This window comes from Physcomitrium patens, chromosome 8 (genome assembly GCF_059467195.1).
Source record: "Physcomitrium patens ecotype Gransden chromosome 8, ASM5946719v1, whole genome shotgun sequence".
Lineage (NCBI taxonomy): Eukaryota > Viridiplantae > Streptophyta > Bryopsida > Funariales > Funariaceae > Physcomitrium > Physcomitrium patens.
In genome coordinates, this window is record NC_143417.1 from 1,745,021 (window position 1) to 1,763,865 (window position 18,845).

The 18,845-nt window shown below is 36.1% G+C and overlaps 1 protein-coding gene across 4 annotated transcripts; it reads left to right on the forward strand.

Moving 5' to 3' along the window:
- Nucleotides 1–9,841: 9,841 nt before the first annotated feature.
- LOC112285405 (V-type proton ATPase subunit c''2) lies at nt 9,842–12,068 on the forward strand. 4 transcript variants are annotated; one of them, XR_012217964.2, is made up of 6 exons: nt 9,842–10,035; nt 10,230–10,358; nt 10,673–10,750; nt 10,882–11,046; nt 11,275–11,524; nt 11,696–12,068. XR_012217964.2 is itself a non-coding variant. In XM_073535581.2 (5 exons), the coding sequence occupies exons 1-5, from the start codon at nt 10,028–10,030 to the stop codon at nt 11,447–11,449; spliced, it is 555 nt and encodes a 184-aa protein (XP_073391682.1). In that variant the 5' UTR covers nt 9,842–10,027; the 3' UTR covers nt 11,450–11,603. The 4 variants fall into 4 exon arrangements, 1 of the variants encoding a protein (XP_073391682.1); XR_012217963.2 differs by having other exon boundaries at nt 11,725–12,068; XM_073535581.2 differs by lacking the exon at nt 11,696–12,068 and having other exon boundaries at nt 11,275–11,603.
- Nucleotides 12,069–18,845: the final 6,777 nt, after the last annotated feature.

The following is an 18,845-nucleotide window of genomic DNA, read 5'->3' on the forward strand; positions in this document are numbered from 1 at the left end:
TAAGATTTACGTAGGATTTTTATTTTTAGTATTTAAAGTATTTTTTATTATTTCTTTTCATTTTTTAATTTTTGATATTTCTTTAAGTTTATTTTTATTTCTTTAAAGGTTTATTTTTTATTTAAAAAAAAATCTTGTTATTTTTCTTTGAGATTAATTGATGACTTCATTGAATTTTTTTTTAGTAAATTTTTTAAATTTTTATTTTGGATTGATTAAAGTTTGAATAAAATTATTAAGGTTTACCTAAAGTTTATTTAAGATTCTACTAGACTTTATAGGGTTATTGTTGCATTTCTACTTGCCTTCCATATATAAGTATCCAATGCATTTTCAAGCCAAAACACATGTAATATCATAGTGCAATGCTTGTTTTATGAGAAGCTTGGGGGCAAAGAGGTTGTTTTCATAAGGCACAAGCAAAAACAAATGATGCATATGTATAAATCACAAAATCAACTCATTGATGTATTTAGGATTTAGAGTTTAGGGAGTTTAGACTTAAAGACACTAGTTTTGTATTAAATCATATACTTTAAGCTTTAAGTCACTATTTTAAGGAGTTATTGTAGGAATTTTGAGATAAATAACAACTAACAGAATGTCAATGGCTAGAATATATCTCTTGCAAATTTTTTAGAAAAAGAATCCCAAAATAGATAGTCTCTTTTCAATTTAGCTAATATAGATCTTAAATTGACAGTAGTAGTTTTTAATTGTCATTAAAATATTTAAATTAGATTAAAAGTAGAGGTAAAATCTTTGATTCAAAACACCCAACAAGAAAAAAGAAAAAGAAAAAATAGAAAAGGAGATAGAGAAAGGGAAAAAATAAAAGAAAAGAAGGAGCTGGTCTCGAATTTGGAAGGACTTCCTTGTTTACCAGAGTCCTTATTGCCTCAGACTCCACTTTTTCTTTTTCTCTGTTTTCTTTCTGTATTCGGGTGGAGCTCCAAATTTCACGGACAATACAATCCATTTTTTTTCATTTTCTTATCTAAGTGTATTTTTCTGGAAGGTCTAGCGTGATTGCTGTGCTCTTGAGCTTCAGAGGTGTGTCAATGTTCCTTTTTCTTCTTCCCAAGCTGTGTTGGTAGTCGAGCATTGTACACATTTCAATTCTTATCGGTGGCGAGTAGCGCAGTATGCAAAAGGTGGTCGACAACTCTAGTGCGGTCGGTTTTTGAGTATGCACTACACAAAGTAAAGAGCTACCAGTTTTTTTTTTTTTTTTTTTTTTTTTTAGTGCACAAGCACGTTGCAGTAGGATGCATTACCGTGGTCCTTGGTTCCAATGATTTTTGTGAATCTTCCACTCAAGGGCAGCAAGAATTGGCGTCAAAGCAGGTCGAGGTTTCAATTGTGGAGCAGCGGAAACTAGGATTGTACGAGGTTGCCAGCAGCTACATTCTTGCGGCAACTCCTGTTCCTCAATGCCATTGGCAGTAGTCAACAGGATGCTGTTCCTACGATTTGTTTTTTCTTCCTTGCATTGGTGATTGTATTGCTGGAGCGGTGGTTTTGGTGTCAACTCGGCCTTCTTGTGGTTGTGTGTGGTGATAGGCTACGGTGCCAATACTACCTTCTTCTTAGTTTAGTGCTAGCGGCAGTGTCGCGGCTTCATTTGATTTGTAAGTGTTCTAGTATGAATTAGATCAGGTTAGTGTCGTTTTGATGGTGCTGATGTGTTCATGATTTTTTCCTCGTACTATCCCTTGCACGATTGTTCTTGAGCACGGCATTGTCAAGCAAGCAACGATCGTGGTTGACATTGCAAGGATTCTCTACAAGTGCGGTATCAGAGAGAGGTCCCGATTCTTGCGGTTCTACGGTTTTTTTTCTCTGTGTTTGGTTGGAGCTCCAAATTTTGCAAACGGCATAGCCGTGTTTTTTCGTTTTGTTTTATCTAAGTGTGCTTTTTGGAAGGTCAAGCGGTGGAATTGCATTGCTGCTAGGTGTTAGAGGGTCCCGTAGATCTACTCATGACATGCAATTTTCCTTCTGCCCTTGTGTGCGTGTATGATTCCAGCACTTGGAGTATAATTTCAGACAGAAGTTATTCAATCTCGCATAGTTTTTGGGTAATTTTGGGTAATTTTGTCTAGGGGGTGGTGATGAAGAAGAAGAGGGCTCATTGCTAGTTGCGAACCCTAGGGTTGTGAAGAGCCAGGATACTCAGCTTGGGTTGTGAGCTTTTGTTCGTTTAATGGTTATTTGCTTCTTGAGTTAAAGTAAGCTGATGCTTTTCGCCTAAAAACTGCAACTCATGTGAGGTGGTGTGCTTCACAAGACGCAATTGTACGGACGAGACTTCTGCAATTGGAGTCTCTCTCTGTGGAGCTCTGACATCTGTAGAAGTGTGTCGATCGACTGTGTCACCAATTCAAATCAGTTGGATAGCGGTTGCTGAATTATTGGCGACGTTCTAAGCCAGCCAGCGTAGTGGGGAGTTATTGAAAGAGGGTTGAGCTGCCGAAGTCTAGAGTGCAGAAAAGCCTTCCAGTTCCAAGTAGAGGTGATGAAGTGGAATTTGTTTCACAGTACGTCAATCAAAGAGTCGACCTCTTCCGACCCAGTGAGGTTCCCAGATGGATGAATTTACATTAAGTTGAGCAGAGTAGATTAAGATGAACATAGTTAAGGTTAAAATAAATTAGGGTTTAAACAATTTAGGGTTTGGACAAGTTAATTTGGATGAATTTGAATCAACTTAGATGAATCTTAATGGATGAATTCTATAGATGAAAACTATTAAAGAGTGGATGAATTTTATTCATGGATGAAAATGTTTATGGATGAATAATTGTTTTAGATAAATTTTAACCTTGGATAATTTTTAAGATAGAAAATAAAATAAATTGAAGTAACATAAAATAAAATCACATTAAAAAATTCCTTTTAAGGTTGAAATTCTTGATAGTTATTTGAAGTAGCTTGCATTGTTGTGGTGGATTGTATGAGTATGAATTAAATTAGTAAGAATATCTAAGTTCTTTAGTAAAAAATAGGGAGAAATTTTATTAAATCATTTTATAAATTAAGTAGTAGTTGTGAATTAGAATAAATCACCCAATAGAGGGATTTATTAAGCTCATAATTAGAGAATTAATAGAATTATTTGACATAATTCAAATGTTAATCAAGAAGTGTTAGATTAATTAGATAATTAAATTGTTATGAATTAGAATAGGCTTTCAACTAGTGGGGATTAATTTTCATTAGTTGACAATATGAAAATATTTTCAATTCTTTTTTACAAAGACAATATCGTGGTGTATATAAAGTTGCAACATGCCAAAGCATGTGCAAAGACGCCTTGAAGAAGTCATTCTTTAACAAAGTGAATTTCAAAAACATCCTTGTAACTTACTTCAAGACCGAGAAGGTAGTCACATTCACAATCAATTGGGACATTGTAGATATGGTTATTGGTGGCATGTTATTCAATATAAATAACAAAGAATCCATATTGACTTGTGAATGGGCATGGTCAATTTTTAAGTTGTTTGAAAATACAAATAATGATCAAATTGAACTCAATAGAGAGCAAGATCTGAACCGCAAAGCATATAAGGTGGATATCCATTTTTCACGGTGTTTTATCTCGTGATTAGCTTTGTCTCACATGAAGCCTCATTCCAAATCGCAACATGTCTTATAGATGTCATAGAGAGCATATTGCACATAGGCTACTTCAATGGGTGTAGTAACAATCATACAACTTTGTTCATAAGGGTGGTTTGTGATGTGAGCTTATAGAAAGTTACTAAGCTCCTCTACATGCAATAGGCATTTTAGCTCTCTCTTGATGTGAGTTAAAAGCAATGCATCTCTTATCTTGACTTTTGAGTCTGATTTGAGTATCAATTGAAGTTGCATAACCTCCACCTTCTTACCATTTTGCTTTTTGATTGTAAGACAGCCAAAGTAATCTTTGCTAGAGATGTAAAACTTTTGAATGTCGTTGCTCCAAAATAGAGGACACAACTAATTGGAATTAACATGGATGGCAAGCGGACAATGTTTGGGCAAATTTTTGGCATTGCGACAAAGATTATTGAGGTGGTTGGTGATGGCGTTGTGCAAGTTTGATGTATTCTGCATCAACTTGATCTTATAGTCTATGCTAAGTATGTCAAGATATATAATGACTAGTTGTCAAGGACATGAATCAGTAAGAACTCAAAGATCAAGACAATCTTGCGTCACTCGAAAAGACTAAAAAATCACTCAAAGATCAAGACAATCTTGTGTCACTTGAAAAGACTAAAAAATCACTCAAAGATGGTGCTATTTTGAACTAGAATGGCTATTGCCAAAAACAAGAAGACTAGAAAGTCTTGAAAGAGGACTAAGGACTAAAAAGGCATTGATAAGAGTGAAGAAGGCTTCACTCTTGCCTCCATATATACTATCTAATTAAGAGCTATGTGGCAATGTCCTATAAGACCTCTAATATGTATTGACTTTGCTAACCACATGTCTTATCTTGCAAGGCAAGTTATCTATGTATGGGCCACATAGTTGGCTTATTCCACAAGCTATTACACGGAGATAACTTGTTCTACAAGCTATCAATACATGGTTAGCTTTTTGGCCAAGTTTCTAACCTACAAACACATCTAAAGTCAAAACTATGTTTATAAAGCTTCTAGGAAGCTTTTCTAAAAGACTTTATGAAATTATTCTATATGTACTTACTTCTACTTAATCATATAAGTAACTATTGAAATAAATATGTATGTTCGTGACACTAGGTTGTCAACATCTAGATAGGTCTTTTTTTTTTTTTTTTTTTTTTTTTAAACCTTCCTTGGCAATACAATCTCATGAAACAGATAAGTTGTATATGCCCAAATTCATGGACATGCAATAATTATCTATAAAAAAATTGAGTGGATTTTTGTAGCAAGAGGGCACAGTAATCTATGAGTACCTTGTGCAAAAGTTGCTTGCATGTGTTCCTCTTCTTTTTTGGTAGATGATACTACTTATACTCGACAATATTGTAGAGATAATTTCCACTTTTGTGACATGCTTGCAATGACTAAGCACCCTTTTGAATCAATAGAAAGTCCAGCTCAAAGATTTGATTCAATCTTTGGCAAGTTTGTGTAAAGTACAAAGTTCGCATAATGTAGAGACTTTGGCTATGGCTTACAGCGCACCAAATCTAATCATTTGTGGACCTTGGTATATGGCTCTCACTAGTGCAAAGGCTTTTATTTAAGATGAAGGTACCTTTGTGATGAACCTCATGGCTTTGCTGCCCACAACCATGGCCAAGGCCTTAGTTTATAATGTAGCAACCTTGTTTGCTAGGCTTATCAAGGGCATTGGATCCATTGTTGCTCAATATGATTGCAACAATAATGCCAATAATGAAGATATTTTGAAAGTACTACTACACAATTTGTGTGCACTACAGACATATCTATTATACATTTCTATCTCTTGTTACAAGTTGTGGTTGGAATTGGCTAAGTAGAACACTTAATGTACTGAAGATATTGAGAATGACGACCAAGCCATGGTGCATGCCTACAATAAAGAGATGATCTTCAAGGATGTTGTTGACATGTGCTTCGATTTATGAACAAAATCTCATGTTAGATGGACTCATTACAATGGCCAATTTTCACTTCAAATTTTTTGTGGCGGGCTGACCTTTATTTTTTCTAATATAAGCAATGTAGAATCCAACTTCTCTATGATTGGATGAAAGAAGAATGAGTATCAATAATGCCTCATAGACTTCTCATTCAAGAGTATCTTGTACTTTAAACAATTTGATAGAGTTTGTTGATTTTGATGAGGATGGATTTGTTTGGACAGCTTTATAGATGAATTTCATCCATTCCTAATTCACCTAAAATAAAACCTGGCCATGACGATAAAATAAGATAAATTAAGTATTTTAGGGAAAGTCCTAGTTTAAAGAGATCTGGCTGTGCTCCATTTTATGTCAAGAATAAAAAATTTAAAAATAATAAAAAAATAAGGTCATCGGGCGTGCAAGAATCATCCTCTAGCAACGGACAGATGAGCATGGAGTTATTCACAACAAAAGTAACATCCTCATGTTTGTTGCATCTCATGTGGGACTCGTCCCAGCATAGAATAACAAGGGGCTCTGAGACGTTTCCTTGTGTTGCGACAGAGGAAATGGAAAGCAAGCTTTCAGAGGATAATAAAGATGTGATGCTATCAGATTACCGAGTTCCACGCTCAGAAAGTGTGACAACTTTTGACTCTCAGCCTTTCCTCCCCCAGTCTCCGATTTGGCTGCTCACATCGCTGGTTGCCGAAAGTCAAGTCGAACACTTGGTCTTTGGGGTTTGGCAGATTTCGGTCCGCATCGCCAACGGAGCGCGATGTCAGACAAATGGCCGCTTGATCGAAGTTTAATACCCGTCTGTGGGTTGTCAGGTATTGGAGCGCAGATCCGACGCTCCCTGCCATGTGAGAAAGGTCAGTCGCATCAGAGCGAAGGTAGAGCGTCGTGGTGGATCAACTGCTTGAAAACACATTATTATGATGCTGCTGCTTATCAAATGATCGGCCCATGGGGGGGAGGCTTCGATTTCCGAGTAAGTTCGCTCAGTCTGGTCATGAACGTGAGCGCTTGTGGGCCGGGTGCTTTGCGAAAGTTCTTGGGGTTGAATTTTTGAACTCCATTACAACACCGCGTCGTTTCTGCGCTTCAAGCCGCTCGTTTGGGTTCGGTTCGCTGCATGTTAGTTTTTAATGGCGATTCTCGAAAGTCGTCACTCATAACCGGGAGAAACTGAGGGTGTGCGCTTAACTTACCTCCTGTCTAGACTGTTAGATACTGCAACGTTTATTATCGCAATCTGATATCCTCGTGCAAATGAAACCCTCAAGGAATCCGTAAGGAGGTCATGGACACGAAAGCGTGATTTCAAGAGCCATCGAGTTGCTCTCCCCCCTGCAGAGGCACGGTTTGCAGATGGTAGCAAAACTTGACCGCAACAGTCGATCACATCCTCATCCAGGCAAAAACCGCCGCAAAAAGGGTGTGAGAGAGTGGCCACCGAGCTCGAACTCGATCAATCACAAACGATGTAGCTTTCGCATTACGGAATAACCAGGAGGCAGCTTGCTGCGTTCAAGTGCTGGATCACTGGTTAGTTGCGGTCGACGTATCAACTCTAATCGACACGCAACAAAGTCACTGATTTTAGATGTGGGTTTGAGCACGAACAGCAACTCTCACATGGAGTCGGTCCCAGGGGTCTAGATTCGGCCGAGCTTTGAAACTTTAGAGAAGCTATTTGAGTTGGCCCGGCGTCGTCGCCTCCTCGTGACAGAGCCTCTCGCACGAGGTTTCGCGACGCGCTATTCTCAAGGCACCCAACGAAAAGCGAAAGGGGGCTTCCGCACTTGTGCATCTTTTGAGACTTTTTGCTCTTGTGAAAATCTATATTCTTCTTCTCATTCATTTACGCCGTGCAATTTGAACATTCAGTGAGGTTCATTGTCTATACACACACATATATATATATATATATATATAAATAGAGTTGTTTGTTTGTTTAATAAAATGGGGAATAAATTTGAGGACAATTTGGAGTATAATGATGGTTGATTGTTTGTGATATAGATAGAGTTTTATTATTTGTATGTGTATATATTTATTATAGAAGACATCTAAGGTATAACACAAAGAAGTCCACTTACTGGCCATGAAGAAGGGAACTTGGGGAGCATGAGAACATAAGAGCTAAGAAACATGAGAACAAACGAGCGTGAATGGATGTGTCAGAGATTGCAGTGCCCAACAGCACAGGTTTTTGCTAATGTATGAATATATATATATATATATATATATTGTTTGTGCATAGTTTGCATTAACGTAGTTGCTGAAAAGTGTTGAATTAAGGGAAGTGGATTGTAAGTGTTGGAAGTTTAGGAGATAAATGTAAATTTATAATGTTGAATTATATTAAAGTATATTTTTATTGAGGTGATGCTCGTTTTTATTGCAGTTCTAGTTGAGTTGTCTCAGAGATGCTTTCAAAGTACGGTCCAGCGGTTGATTCTGACTTGTACAAGCATGTGTTACAATGGACCATATAGGCATGTCTGTGAGTAAGTATGTGTATGTATGTGTATGTACATATATATATATATATATATAAATTAATACATATCTTTGTAATGATCAGGCTGTCACAATGCAAGTTTATAAAATACATCAAAATCAAATATGTAAAAATCCTCAAATCTCATGAGAACCACCAAAAAATCTTTAAAATATTATGATGTGAAAAAAAATAAAATAATGTAAAACATGTGATGATATTGATACAAATACCAAAATAAAAAAATACCCCTATATGAGTTGAAGTATCACGTTATAAAATAATAGCATTAGAAAATTTGTCACTTTTTTTAATAATATTTATTTTAAATTTTATTATTTCTCTCGTTACATTTACTTTCTATAAAAAGAAAAATTTGGTGTTTATTTTTGGAAAAAATAAACATTTTTTAAATTAAAAAAATGGTGCTTATTTATGTGTATTAATCTGAATTCCTATTCATGTCTTCTTGGTTTCATTCATCAATGTATTCAGCTAAAAATTTCAATAGAATTATTAATTAGTTTTTTTTTTTTTTTTTTTTTTTTTTTTTAAACTCATTTAAGTGTTTCAATAAACTAGAAAAGTATTGAGGCCAACATCCAAGTTTGACATCAAGAATCATATCCTATAACTTAATATTGTTGTAATGATGCTATTTAAAAATAAATAAAATAGCAATTAATTTTCACCCTATAAGTACTTAGAGCCCCATATTTTTTCCAAAGCGAAGTCCCAATGTTAACATGTGTGTGTGTGTGTGTATATATATATATATATATATGGAATTGTTAAATATATCCATGCATTTACTAAATTGACCCACCCATCATCATTGGTTGAGGATCCAACCATTTTATCATTGGTTTTTGACCCATGCAAATCCAACAATGGATAACATTCTTGATGATGGTTAGGATGGGTGGATAAATTTAATAAATTATTGGGTCAATTTAACAGTTCCCTATATATATATATATATATATATATATAAGTATATATTATACTGATAATAAGTTTTCAATATTAGTTATAAAATTATTTTCATCTTATAGAAATTTTGTGTTATCAACAAGACAATGTGAAAGGAGTCACGTCACTTTATTGTCCAAATACACCAATGCCTTTTTATGATACATAGCTTTTGACCAACACCTCCACATGAGATTTTAATCTTGTATTTTGGATTGTGTGTTGCCACAGTCTCTCTACTTCTTCATTTTTATCCTTTTATCAAGATGCTATAAGCCTTGTGCCACTTGCCTTCTCAGGTCTACAACTACTATTTGACTCAGTGAGCACAGTAAACTATTACATCATTATCTTTACACTCATAAAACTTCACAAGAGACACTAAAAGTTTTTTTTTGGGACAACAGATACATTTTATTTTTTCACACAATGTAATAATCAATAGATTTTTTAAATTACGAGTTGACATCAATTCATTTTAGGTTTTTGGATTTTGATTAAATGTAACAGTTTGTAATGAAACTCAATCTTCAAATTATTACGCATTCAACATCACACAGAAGCGCTGCTCAATGCCGCGACCAACCCCAATACCGCGACGCATCCTGATACCGAAAGAGCGCCTTAATACCGCGAAGCACCCCAAGACCGAAAACAATTACCCTAATGCCGCATACGTTCCAAATACCGAGACACACCCTAATACCGTGAAGCAATTCGCACTTAAGGATCGGAGGCCGCGGAATGAATCGCGAGAGATCGATGCCGCTGTATGGCTCATCGTCGCACAATCGTTGTAGATTGCAGCTTATGACTGTGAACCCAATTGCGATCCAGGGCGAGGAAGAGCGCAAGGCAACGGTTCGGAACAGTGCCGACGCTTCGCCGTTGCTCATCCGTGGATCATCCACGGATTCTGCGCTTGGTTGTGTGGGAATTCGTTGCTGGGGATGGACAGGTGCCGCGTTTCCGCCTCGCAAAAAGGCTGGCTCTATCGCTGGGACACGTCCCCCCCTGGTCCTTTTCGGGGACTCAGTTGCTTGCGTTTACAGCTGGATCTTTGTTTAGGGTCTGGGTTTAGCTCATTTGGTTTCGGGCGGGAGTTAGGTCTCGTGTTAATTTGATTACGAGAGACTCGGATTGTTGGTGTAGATCCGAAGAGATGGGGTTTGTCGCGTGGTGGTATGCGTGGACGCATGCTTTGCTGTACATGTCACCTTATGTGTACTCTGCGATTGGAATTGCGATCTCCATTGGAGTTTCCGTCCTTGGAGCTTCATGGTAATTGTCCCTCAGCTGTTGTGTAGCCTTTGGGTTTGGATCAGTCGTTTCGTGTGCGGAGACAAGTACTGCGCAGATTTTTCGACGTCGAATGAGCGTTGATGGATGCATTAGGTAGGACTTGTGAAGTTGTATCAGGTTGGAACAAATTTGTTGGGAAGATACTACGGTGTTCATTGTACTGGAAACGTGAATCTGTATGGTAACTTGCATGGGGCTGCTTCAATTCATGATTGCCTCCTGTTGGGTTTAGGAGGTGTTGGAGTTTTTCAATGATGTCGTTGGGCTGATCTCCGATGTAATGCATTCCACAGGGGGATCTATATTACTGGGAGCAGTCTTATAGGTGCAGCAATCAAGGCTCCTCGAATTACGTCAAAAAATCTAATCAGGTGAAGTGGACATCTTGAAGTGTCGCGGTCTCTCCTCTGCCCCTTCTTTCCCTCCCCTGACATGGAAGAAATTGGGTGCTGAATCAGCTGGTGGAATCTCTGGCTACTGATCGAGCTTACGGATTTTGCAGTGTGATTTTTTGCGAAGCAGTTGCCATCTATGGTGTTATTGTAGCGATCATACTGCAGACCAAGTTGGAGACAACCAAGGAACCGTTTCACCCTGATTCCATGCGTGCTGGCTACTCATTGTTCGCTTCAGGGGTTATTGTTGGATTTGCAAATTTGCTCTGCGGGTTAGTTATTTTTGAACTTTTTTTTAAACCCTAATTCATAGCTTATCTTGACCAATCTGTTCTGGCTTTTGCCAGTTTGTAGTGCATGTATTTTAAGCTCGTGTTTTCGAAATTGATGAAGTTCCATGTGCTCATAGCAATAAGGAATATACCCGTTTGTTTTTTCGTTTGAATATCATTCAAGTATTGGATTGTGGATGAACTTTTATCTATTTGTTATTCTTGCAGGCTGTGCGTTGGTATCATAGGCAGCAGCTGCGCGCTTTCGGATGCCCAAAACTCCACATTATTCGTCAAGATTCTAGTTATTGAAATCTTTGGGAGTGCCCTAGGTCTATTTGGAGTTATTGTGGGTATCATCATGTCCTCTCAAGCTACATGGCCAGTAGCTGTAGTGGTCTGAAGCCCATCGTGTTTTTGAATTGTTGTTAAAGCTAATTGCTGCAAATGGCGGAGTGACATATCAACATACAAACGTGTAAGAATCTTTACGCCTTTTCACTTTGGGTTGTCATTAATACTTCGTAAAGCAGGCGTTTGATTAGTCCTCTTATCAAGCTCAATATGTGAAGATCCAGTTAGAATGAGAGAAATTATTCCTTTCACCAATTGTCAGATTTGGTGCTCCTTTGCTCGCATTCTCTTACAGGTTTTTGATAGGAATTTTACATTCAACAGATGCCTAATCACCATTGGTGGAATGCATTTTGGCAACGAGGAGGCCTCTAAGAAGAATCCGCCTTTTGTGTGACTGTTATCTGGTGTATTCCACATTCAACAATGAATATTTGGAATGAAATACTGGAAGAACACTGTGTTTCTCTTCTGCAGCACGACTATGTTACTCAGATAGCTTTGATGACTTATTTGAGGCATTTGAATACTGATGTAATCACTGTCTGGAGAGGTTTCAGAAGAGTTTGGAAAGATTATCCATCATCATCAGCATTACCTGATTATAATAATCATGTGTTGTAATCATATCTATCACTAAGGGGCTGCCTATGCCTGCATTTTGACCATTGCTTCTGGAATTGATTTCTGTTCTGTTTTCGTAGAGTTGATATGTATTCCATTCAATTGATAAGAGTGCTGTTCTCACCGGACATGAGATACGATAGCCTCATCGTGTTGATGTTCAGGATAGTTGGATCATGTGTCAATAATTACCTCGCTCCAGGCTTTGATGACATTTGTCCTCCAAGCTGGTTTTCAATTGTTGTTGTTTCTCGACTCTGCAAAGAGTTGCAAGTATAGTAGGATTGTGCGAGACATCTTGGGAACCAAGACATTCAGGAACGCTTGGAAATCAAGTTCATTGTGACGTTGTAATGATGTTACTTTCAACGAAGACATGAATACCAGTAGATAATTAGTTTTGGCGGCTCTTATACTGCACTTTTCATGGTCGTTTTTCTGTGTGAAAGCACGAAGTAACATGGAACGATGTATTGAGTTTCTCCAAACTAGGAAGAAAGCTTCAGGTACTATCGCTTCCTTCCAACGGTATCCTCTCAGTTCTCGTCTTCCTCGCTAATGTTGCTTCGATCTCTCTATTAATGAGTATAGAACTTGGCTTCTGACTTCGCTGACCCTTGTGCACTCTGCTCAAGAACCACTTTTAAGGAATGCAATTGAACAATCTTCCGCAATCCATTCGCTCATCAGGAAGTCTGAGCATACGCTATCCAACGATGACTTCAATAACTTTTCCTGATTCCGCAACGAAACCTGAGTTGGCTCTCTATTCATCGTCGGGACTCAGTGCATTATATCAATACATAATCATCCCTATGTGAACATTGATCAAGCACACCCTCTTAGACTCTCTTGGATTCTAATTCCATTCAAGCTGGTGGGTTCTGCTTGCCTATCCACGCCTGAGACACACAAGTCCACCAAGGTTAGCATGCGAAGGGCGTGATGAGCACTGACCATGGACGTGTTTTCAAGACTGCATGATTCATGTAACCCTTGCGAAGTGCTTGAGCAACGAGATTTTACAGCTCCTGACATCTGTGGTCACTTAGTCTCTTAGGTCACTTGAGATCATGTATAAATTTAATACATATGAAATATATTATTACTCTTGTTTGTGTAAATTCTACACTGTATCATAGATCAACTCAAAGTTATTTATTAGAATCTATTTTATTTTGTTAAAGAGTAGAATAGAAATATTATATTCAATAATCTATTTGCTAAAAGAACATAATAGAAATAGTTATAATGTTAAGCTTTAATAATCTTCTATAGGTTGGTGAGGCCAATAAATTGATTGGTGAAGATAAATTCTAAATTTAGAATCTAATAATGAAAAAACTGATAAAAACTTACTATTCTAAAACTAATACTTGTAACATATCCATATACATACAATAGATGCATGTTGATAGATGTTCAATTTTGCAATATGAAAGCAAAAGCAATAAAGTTTATATCTTTTGCTATAAAAGACTATCTTTTGGATTTGATGATTGAACACTAGGATTCAATGGACACATGGAGAACATTGAAAGATAAGTACAAGAATGGAATCCTTGCTATGGTGATAAATCCCAATTATAAACTCTTAACATTTGAGTCTCAAAAATTCACTTCAATGGAGGAGTTCTTGATAATGGCTTGTGAAATTAAGAAACAATTGGCTATACTTGGTCAGACCGCTCTTGCCAAAACTTTTGTACAAATAATTTTTAATCAATTACATCCTACTTTCAATACTCCAATATACAACCTCAAAGATATTGATTAGTTTCTTAGTTTTGAAAAAATATTATGTAGATTAATAGTTGAAGCACACATATTTCAATTCAGAGAAAATATCAATGACAATCTTAAGAGTGAAGCTTTAGTAGTACAAACATCTAGAACAAATTATAATTCTAAAAATATAACAAATAGAGAGAATTACTTATGTTGTAAAGATAGGCATACTTTCTCAAGACTAGACAAAAGATTTGTTGTAAGTTATATAAACAAATATTATGCAGTTCAAAAAATATCTCAATAGAAAGTAGACATGCATATCTTATAGAATCTCAAGGACATGAGATGATCCAAAATTCACTATTTCAAAGGTGGATAGGAAAGATTAGTTATTTATGTTGATGCTGACTAAAGACGAGATATAAATTCACACAAATCTACATCAAGGCTCATGTATATGGTTAAAAGTTGCAACTTAAGTAGAGCTCAAAGCTACAAAGTATAATTACACTATCCATAACTAAAGCTAAATATTGAGTATTATTTAAACTTATAATTAAAAGATGATCTATTTAATCTTTTAAAGGTAATTACAATAGTCAAATGGAGCTTGAGTCTTGACATTGTCTTGACATTGTAATTCCTTAATAGTTTGTATAGACTTTAAGGAATTACATTTTTAATAAGAAAAAATCTATCTTTTAAATTTATTTGAAATGAGACAAATTTCTTATAAAAAATAATGGCTAGAGTTGCTTAAATAAACAACAATACAATTTGAATATGAATTATATTCTTGGAGAAGCACATAATTATTGCTTGCTTTATTAGAGAGAAATTTCTAACAATCTAATTGAATCAATTGCTTATTATATTAAAATAATAAATAAATACTATAATAATAATTTAATAAAGTTATTTTATTTTAGGATAAAATTTAATAATATATTGCATAGAGTCTTGATTCAATTTTCTTTTTAGAGTCCATTAGAAATTGATGTCTTTTATATAATGAAAACTTAATCTTGACTCTAATATTTAATAGAATCCCATAACAACCAAGGGGGTAGAAACCATGAAAATATTAATGTAGATCACACTAAAAGTCCTTTTTGAGGATTTTTATAAGAATACTTTACAAGTAGCAACTTCTTTTAAAGAAATAATTCTAGATTCAACTAATGAGGCCAATGATTCTTCAAAACCTTGATTTTGTATAGTTCTTTTGATTGAAACAAAGCTGTAAGGTAATAATTTTGATTAAAATTCTATCATTTTGAAAATAAAATTAATTTTAATAGATTATTACAATCTTCTAATTTGATGTTGGTTTTGAGTAGCCACAAATTATAGAGCGAAGGATTGTAATTCCTTAAAAAAAGCCAAATGCACAACAAACCATAATGAAATAGATTACAATCAAAGTTACAGGCAAATCTTACATACATAATGAATTCATCAAGAAATCTTTCAAAAAATATAGCAATTGCAAGAAGGCACAGAAAAAAGTGATATTGCACATTGCAAATGTGATATTTCCAGACGCACTCCGAACCTGGCTTGTGCTTCGGTCAATCACTACGTCCAGAATCACGTCGACTCCAAAACTTGTGCTCACAAATCTTCACTTAAACTTGGCCCGCAATGATCTCCAACTAACAAACTACTAGAGGACGGCAGATTGGTACTGAGAAGTTGATGGGTAGCCAGAGCACAAAAAAAAAGAAGAAGATTGTCTCTAAATGAAGTAAGTGAGCGAGACTTGCATTACCCCTCGCAACAGAGCCAACAGCGACACTCCGCACCTTCCATCTCCCGCAGCGGCTGTCAAAATCCATGCAGTAAGTCAACAAACCTCCTTGAGGCTACTCCTGCTCAGCGCGCATCTCCCTGCGGAGAGCACAATCCCTAGTTAGCATCCTGTACATTCATCCTGCGACAGAACTTGTGTCGGTGCATCGCGGAAGTTTCTCTCATCACCACGTGTCGTGCACTGCATGCACTTTTTGTAATGCACATCCGTTTTCTTTGTTTTCACGTACTGGTTGGGAATTTTCCTAAGTTGAGTGTCCGCATCAGTGAATTTCAGTGATGTGCCAAATGCGATCTCAGTAAGAATTCTCCAGTTGATGAGGAGATATCCGTCTTTGACTTAATCGATGCCTTGTTTGAAGCCCTCTCCATCCGTGGTGATTCCGTCGGTCGCTGGTTCTCGTTCACCGTCGTCATGTGCATCTCAGGAAGTCCTTTGAGATTACCGGAACTGCTTCGTCCTCATTCACCGGTGGAATTTGTCTGTGTGCGTCAAACCCTTGACCAGGAACTCCTTTTGCTGAAGACTGTGAAGTCTCAAACGGAGAGGTGGTGCCCAACAAGTGGGTGTGGAAGAACAGATCGGCGTGGAAGACAAACGCTTGAGATCTTTTGTAATGAATTTCAAAGTATTTTATCCCCTGCTTTTTTGATAAGAAAAACGACACTGTATATAGGGGAATGTTAAATGGACCCAAGTTTTTATTAAATCAATTCACCCATCATTAAAAAAAAAAAATGACCTCTAGATTCATTTCCCCACTATTGAATCTATAACCAATAAAAATCAACCACATTCATAATGATTACCATATTCTTCATCAAGGATGGATCTATTTAATAAAAGCATAGGTCTATTTAACATTCTTCCATATAGGTATATATAGATATATTTTAGAAAGAGGTCATTTTGACATTTGGTATTCTCTATGCAAAGGAAATAATACACATTCTTCATGAACTTCAAGGATAACATTTATATGAGATATCCCCTTCAAAACATCTCTAGCTATACATTTCACTATGACATTTTAAATATTTTTTGTTTTCTTAACTTTTTAAATTATAGATGTTTTATATGATTTTTTTAGCTAGATAAATTACCATAAAATTATCTATCCTATAATACTAAAAGAAAAAAAAATACAGTAATCGAATTTGTAGTTAAATGGTACTCCAATATAGACATGCAATTGATATTTTTAATTTGAAATTCAAAAAATTAAATGTATCTAAATGATTGGTATTGAAACAAAATATTGCTTATAAAGTATGATTATTTACAAGAAGATAAAGCCATGGAAGAAATTAATATAGATTTGTTATACTTCAGGATTTAAAAAAAAAAATGAAATCATAGATATTTAGGAAGTTGCCTTCTTCAATTTAGAGATGCATTTTAATTTTGAGATTTTTGAGATTGCTTTAAAGGTTTTGTTGGACTTGGATTTAGTCACAATCTTGTCTCATCTAAACTTAGATTAGAGGATTTTAGGGCACAAAAGAGCGAGTTTCTTTGCTTGTACTTTTGTAATGTGATAAATATTATTATTTTAAATCTATGATAGTAATAAGGATTTTACTTTAAAAAAAAATCTTATGTTTATGAGCTTGTTTAAAATTGTACAGCAAAGTTACAATTAAACCACTTTGACAAGGGGTATGAGTCATAAAATGCCGATTAATACCAAGAAGCTCATAATAAATTGAGAATACTTTATTGGTAAGTTTGCCACTATTATCCGTTCAAAGGATTAATAAGGATTGGCTAAATTGAGTGATAACTTGGCAATGATATTTTGGAAAAACAGCAAAAAATTCAGATTTCTTTTTGAAAAAAAAAGAAAAAAAGATTGTTGTGAAGTCCGAGTAATCATCCAAAAATAAGACGAAATAATAAGCCCCTCCAAGAGAAGGAGTAGCCATAGGACCACAAAGGTTGGAATGAACCAACGCCAACAATGTTGTGGCACGTGTGGCGGGTATTTTGGGGGAAGGCGTATTACTGTGTTTTCCATAAAAACAACCGTCACGAAAATGTAAATTATTTGGTAATGAGGGTAGTCCAGAAACAAGATGATAGCGTGCCATACATTGTATGCTAGGATGATCAAGATGCCCCAATCGGTGATGCCCCAATCGATGTTGCCACAGGGTTTGAACATTGCCTGAACTTTAAATAGTTGAATTTGAAATGGAATGGCTGCTGTCCCGGGTCGGGCTCTGCCGAGCAGCAACGCTCCTACCTTAGCCGGACCAGGCAGCCGCACTGCCGAGGACTGCCTTAACCGGAGCAGCACGAAAATAGGCCCCGTAGGCTTGGACCTTGCAGTATGGAGCCCCTCATGACTGGACCCCGTAGGATTGGGCCGTAGCTAGGCAGGCCTGGGCCGCACTGATTGGAGGAGCGCGGGATTCGGCCACGCTAGCCTTAGTCAGGTGAGCACGGGAGTACCAAAGTAGCCCTGCTAGCTATTGCTGCGCTAGCCAAGGTCTCGCCAGTACGGGAGTACCGAAGTAGCCCCCGCTAATGATGGTCACAGCAGATTGGGCCTCGCCATCGGGGGCCATACCAGATAGGGCTCGACCAAAAGAGGCCATGTCTGCCTGAGCCGCGTCAGATTGGGCCTCGACACCGAGGGCCGCTCTGGTCAGGGCCGTACCAGCATTGGCCCCGCCAAAGTAATAATATTTACATATAAGATGACATTTTTTGGAAAAATGTATCTTCTTGTGTAAGTTAGATGATAAACTATAAATTTAAATACATGTATTAGATAATTTTGTCTTTTAATTATAGTTATGGATGATAAGTATTTAAAAATCAAACACAAATTTGCATGAATATAAAAAAGATACTTATATTTAAATGTTAAAGGTAAGATTCAATCATCATACATAAAAAATTTAGTTTTCTCAAATAATACTTTAGAGTTGTTAGAATCTTGTGGAGAATATCTATTAGATGCATTAATTTCTAACTAAAAAGAAATTAATCATGTTACATTAATTTTTAATCATACTACATTTTTAACAACTTTTATTACAACCATGTACAATACTTTTGCAATTAAAAGTAAGATATTGCTAATGCCTCAACAACATCATTCCTACTCAATATGTTTTTTTATGTGTTTTTTTATTCCAATAAAAAAATCCTATCAATATTTCTAATATATTTTTCATAATGTTAATTATACAAAAAATGAATTTAATTTTAATAAAAAATACTTTAAAATTTAATAAAAATAATTTATGGTAGTATCACGGACATATAT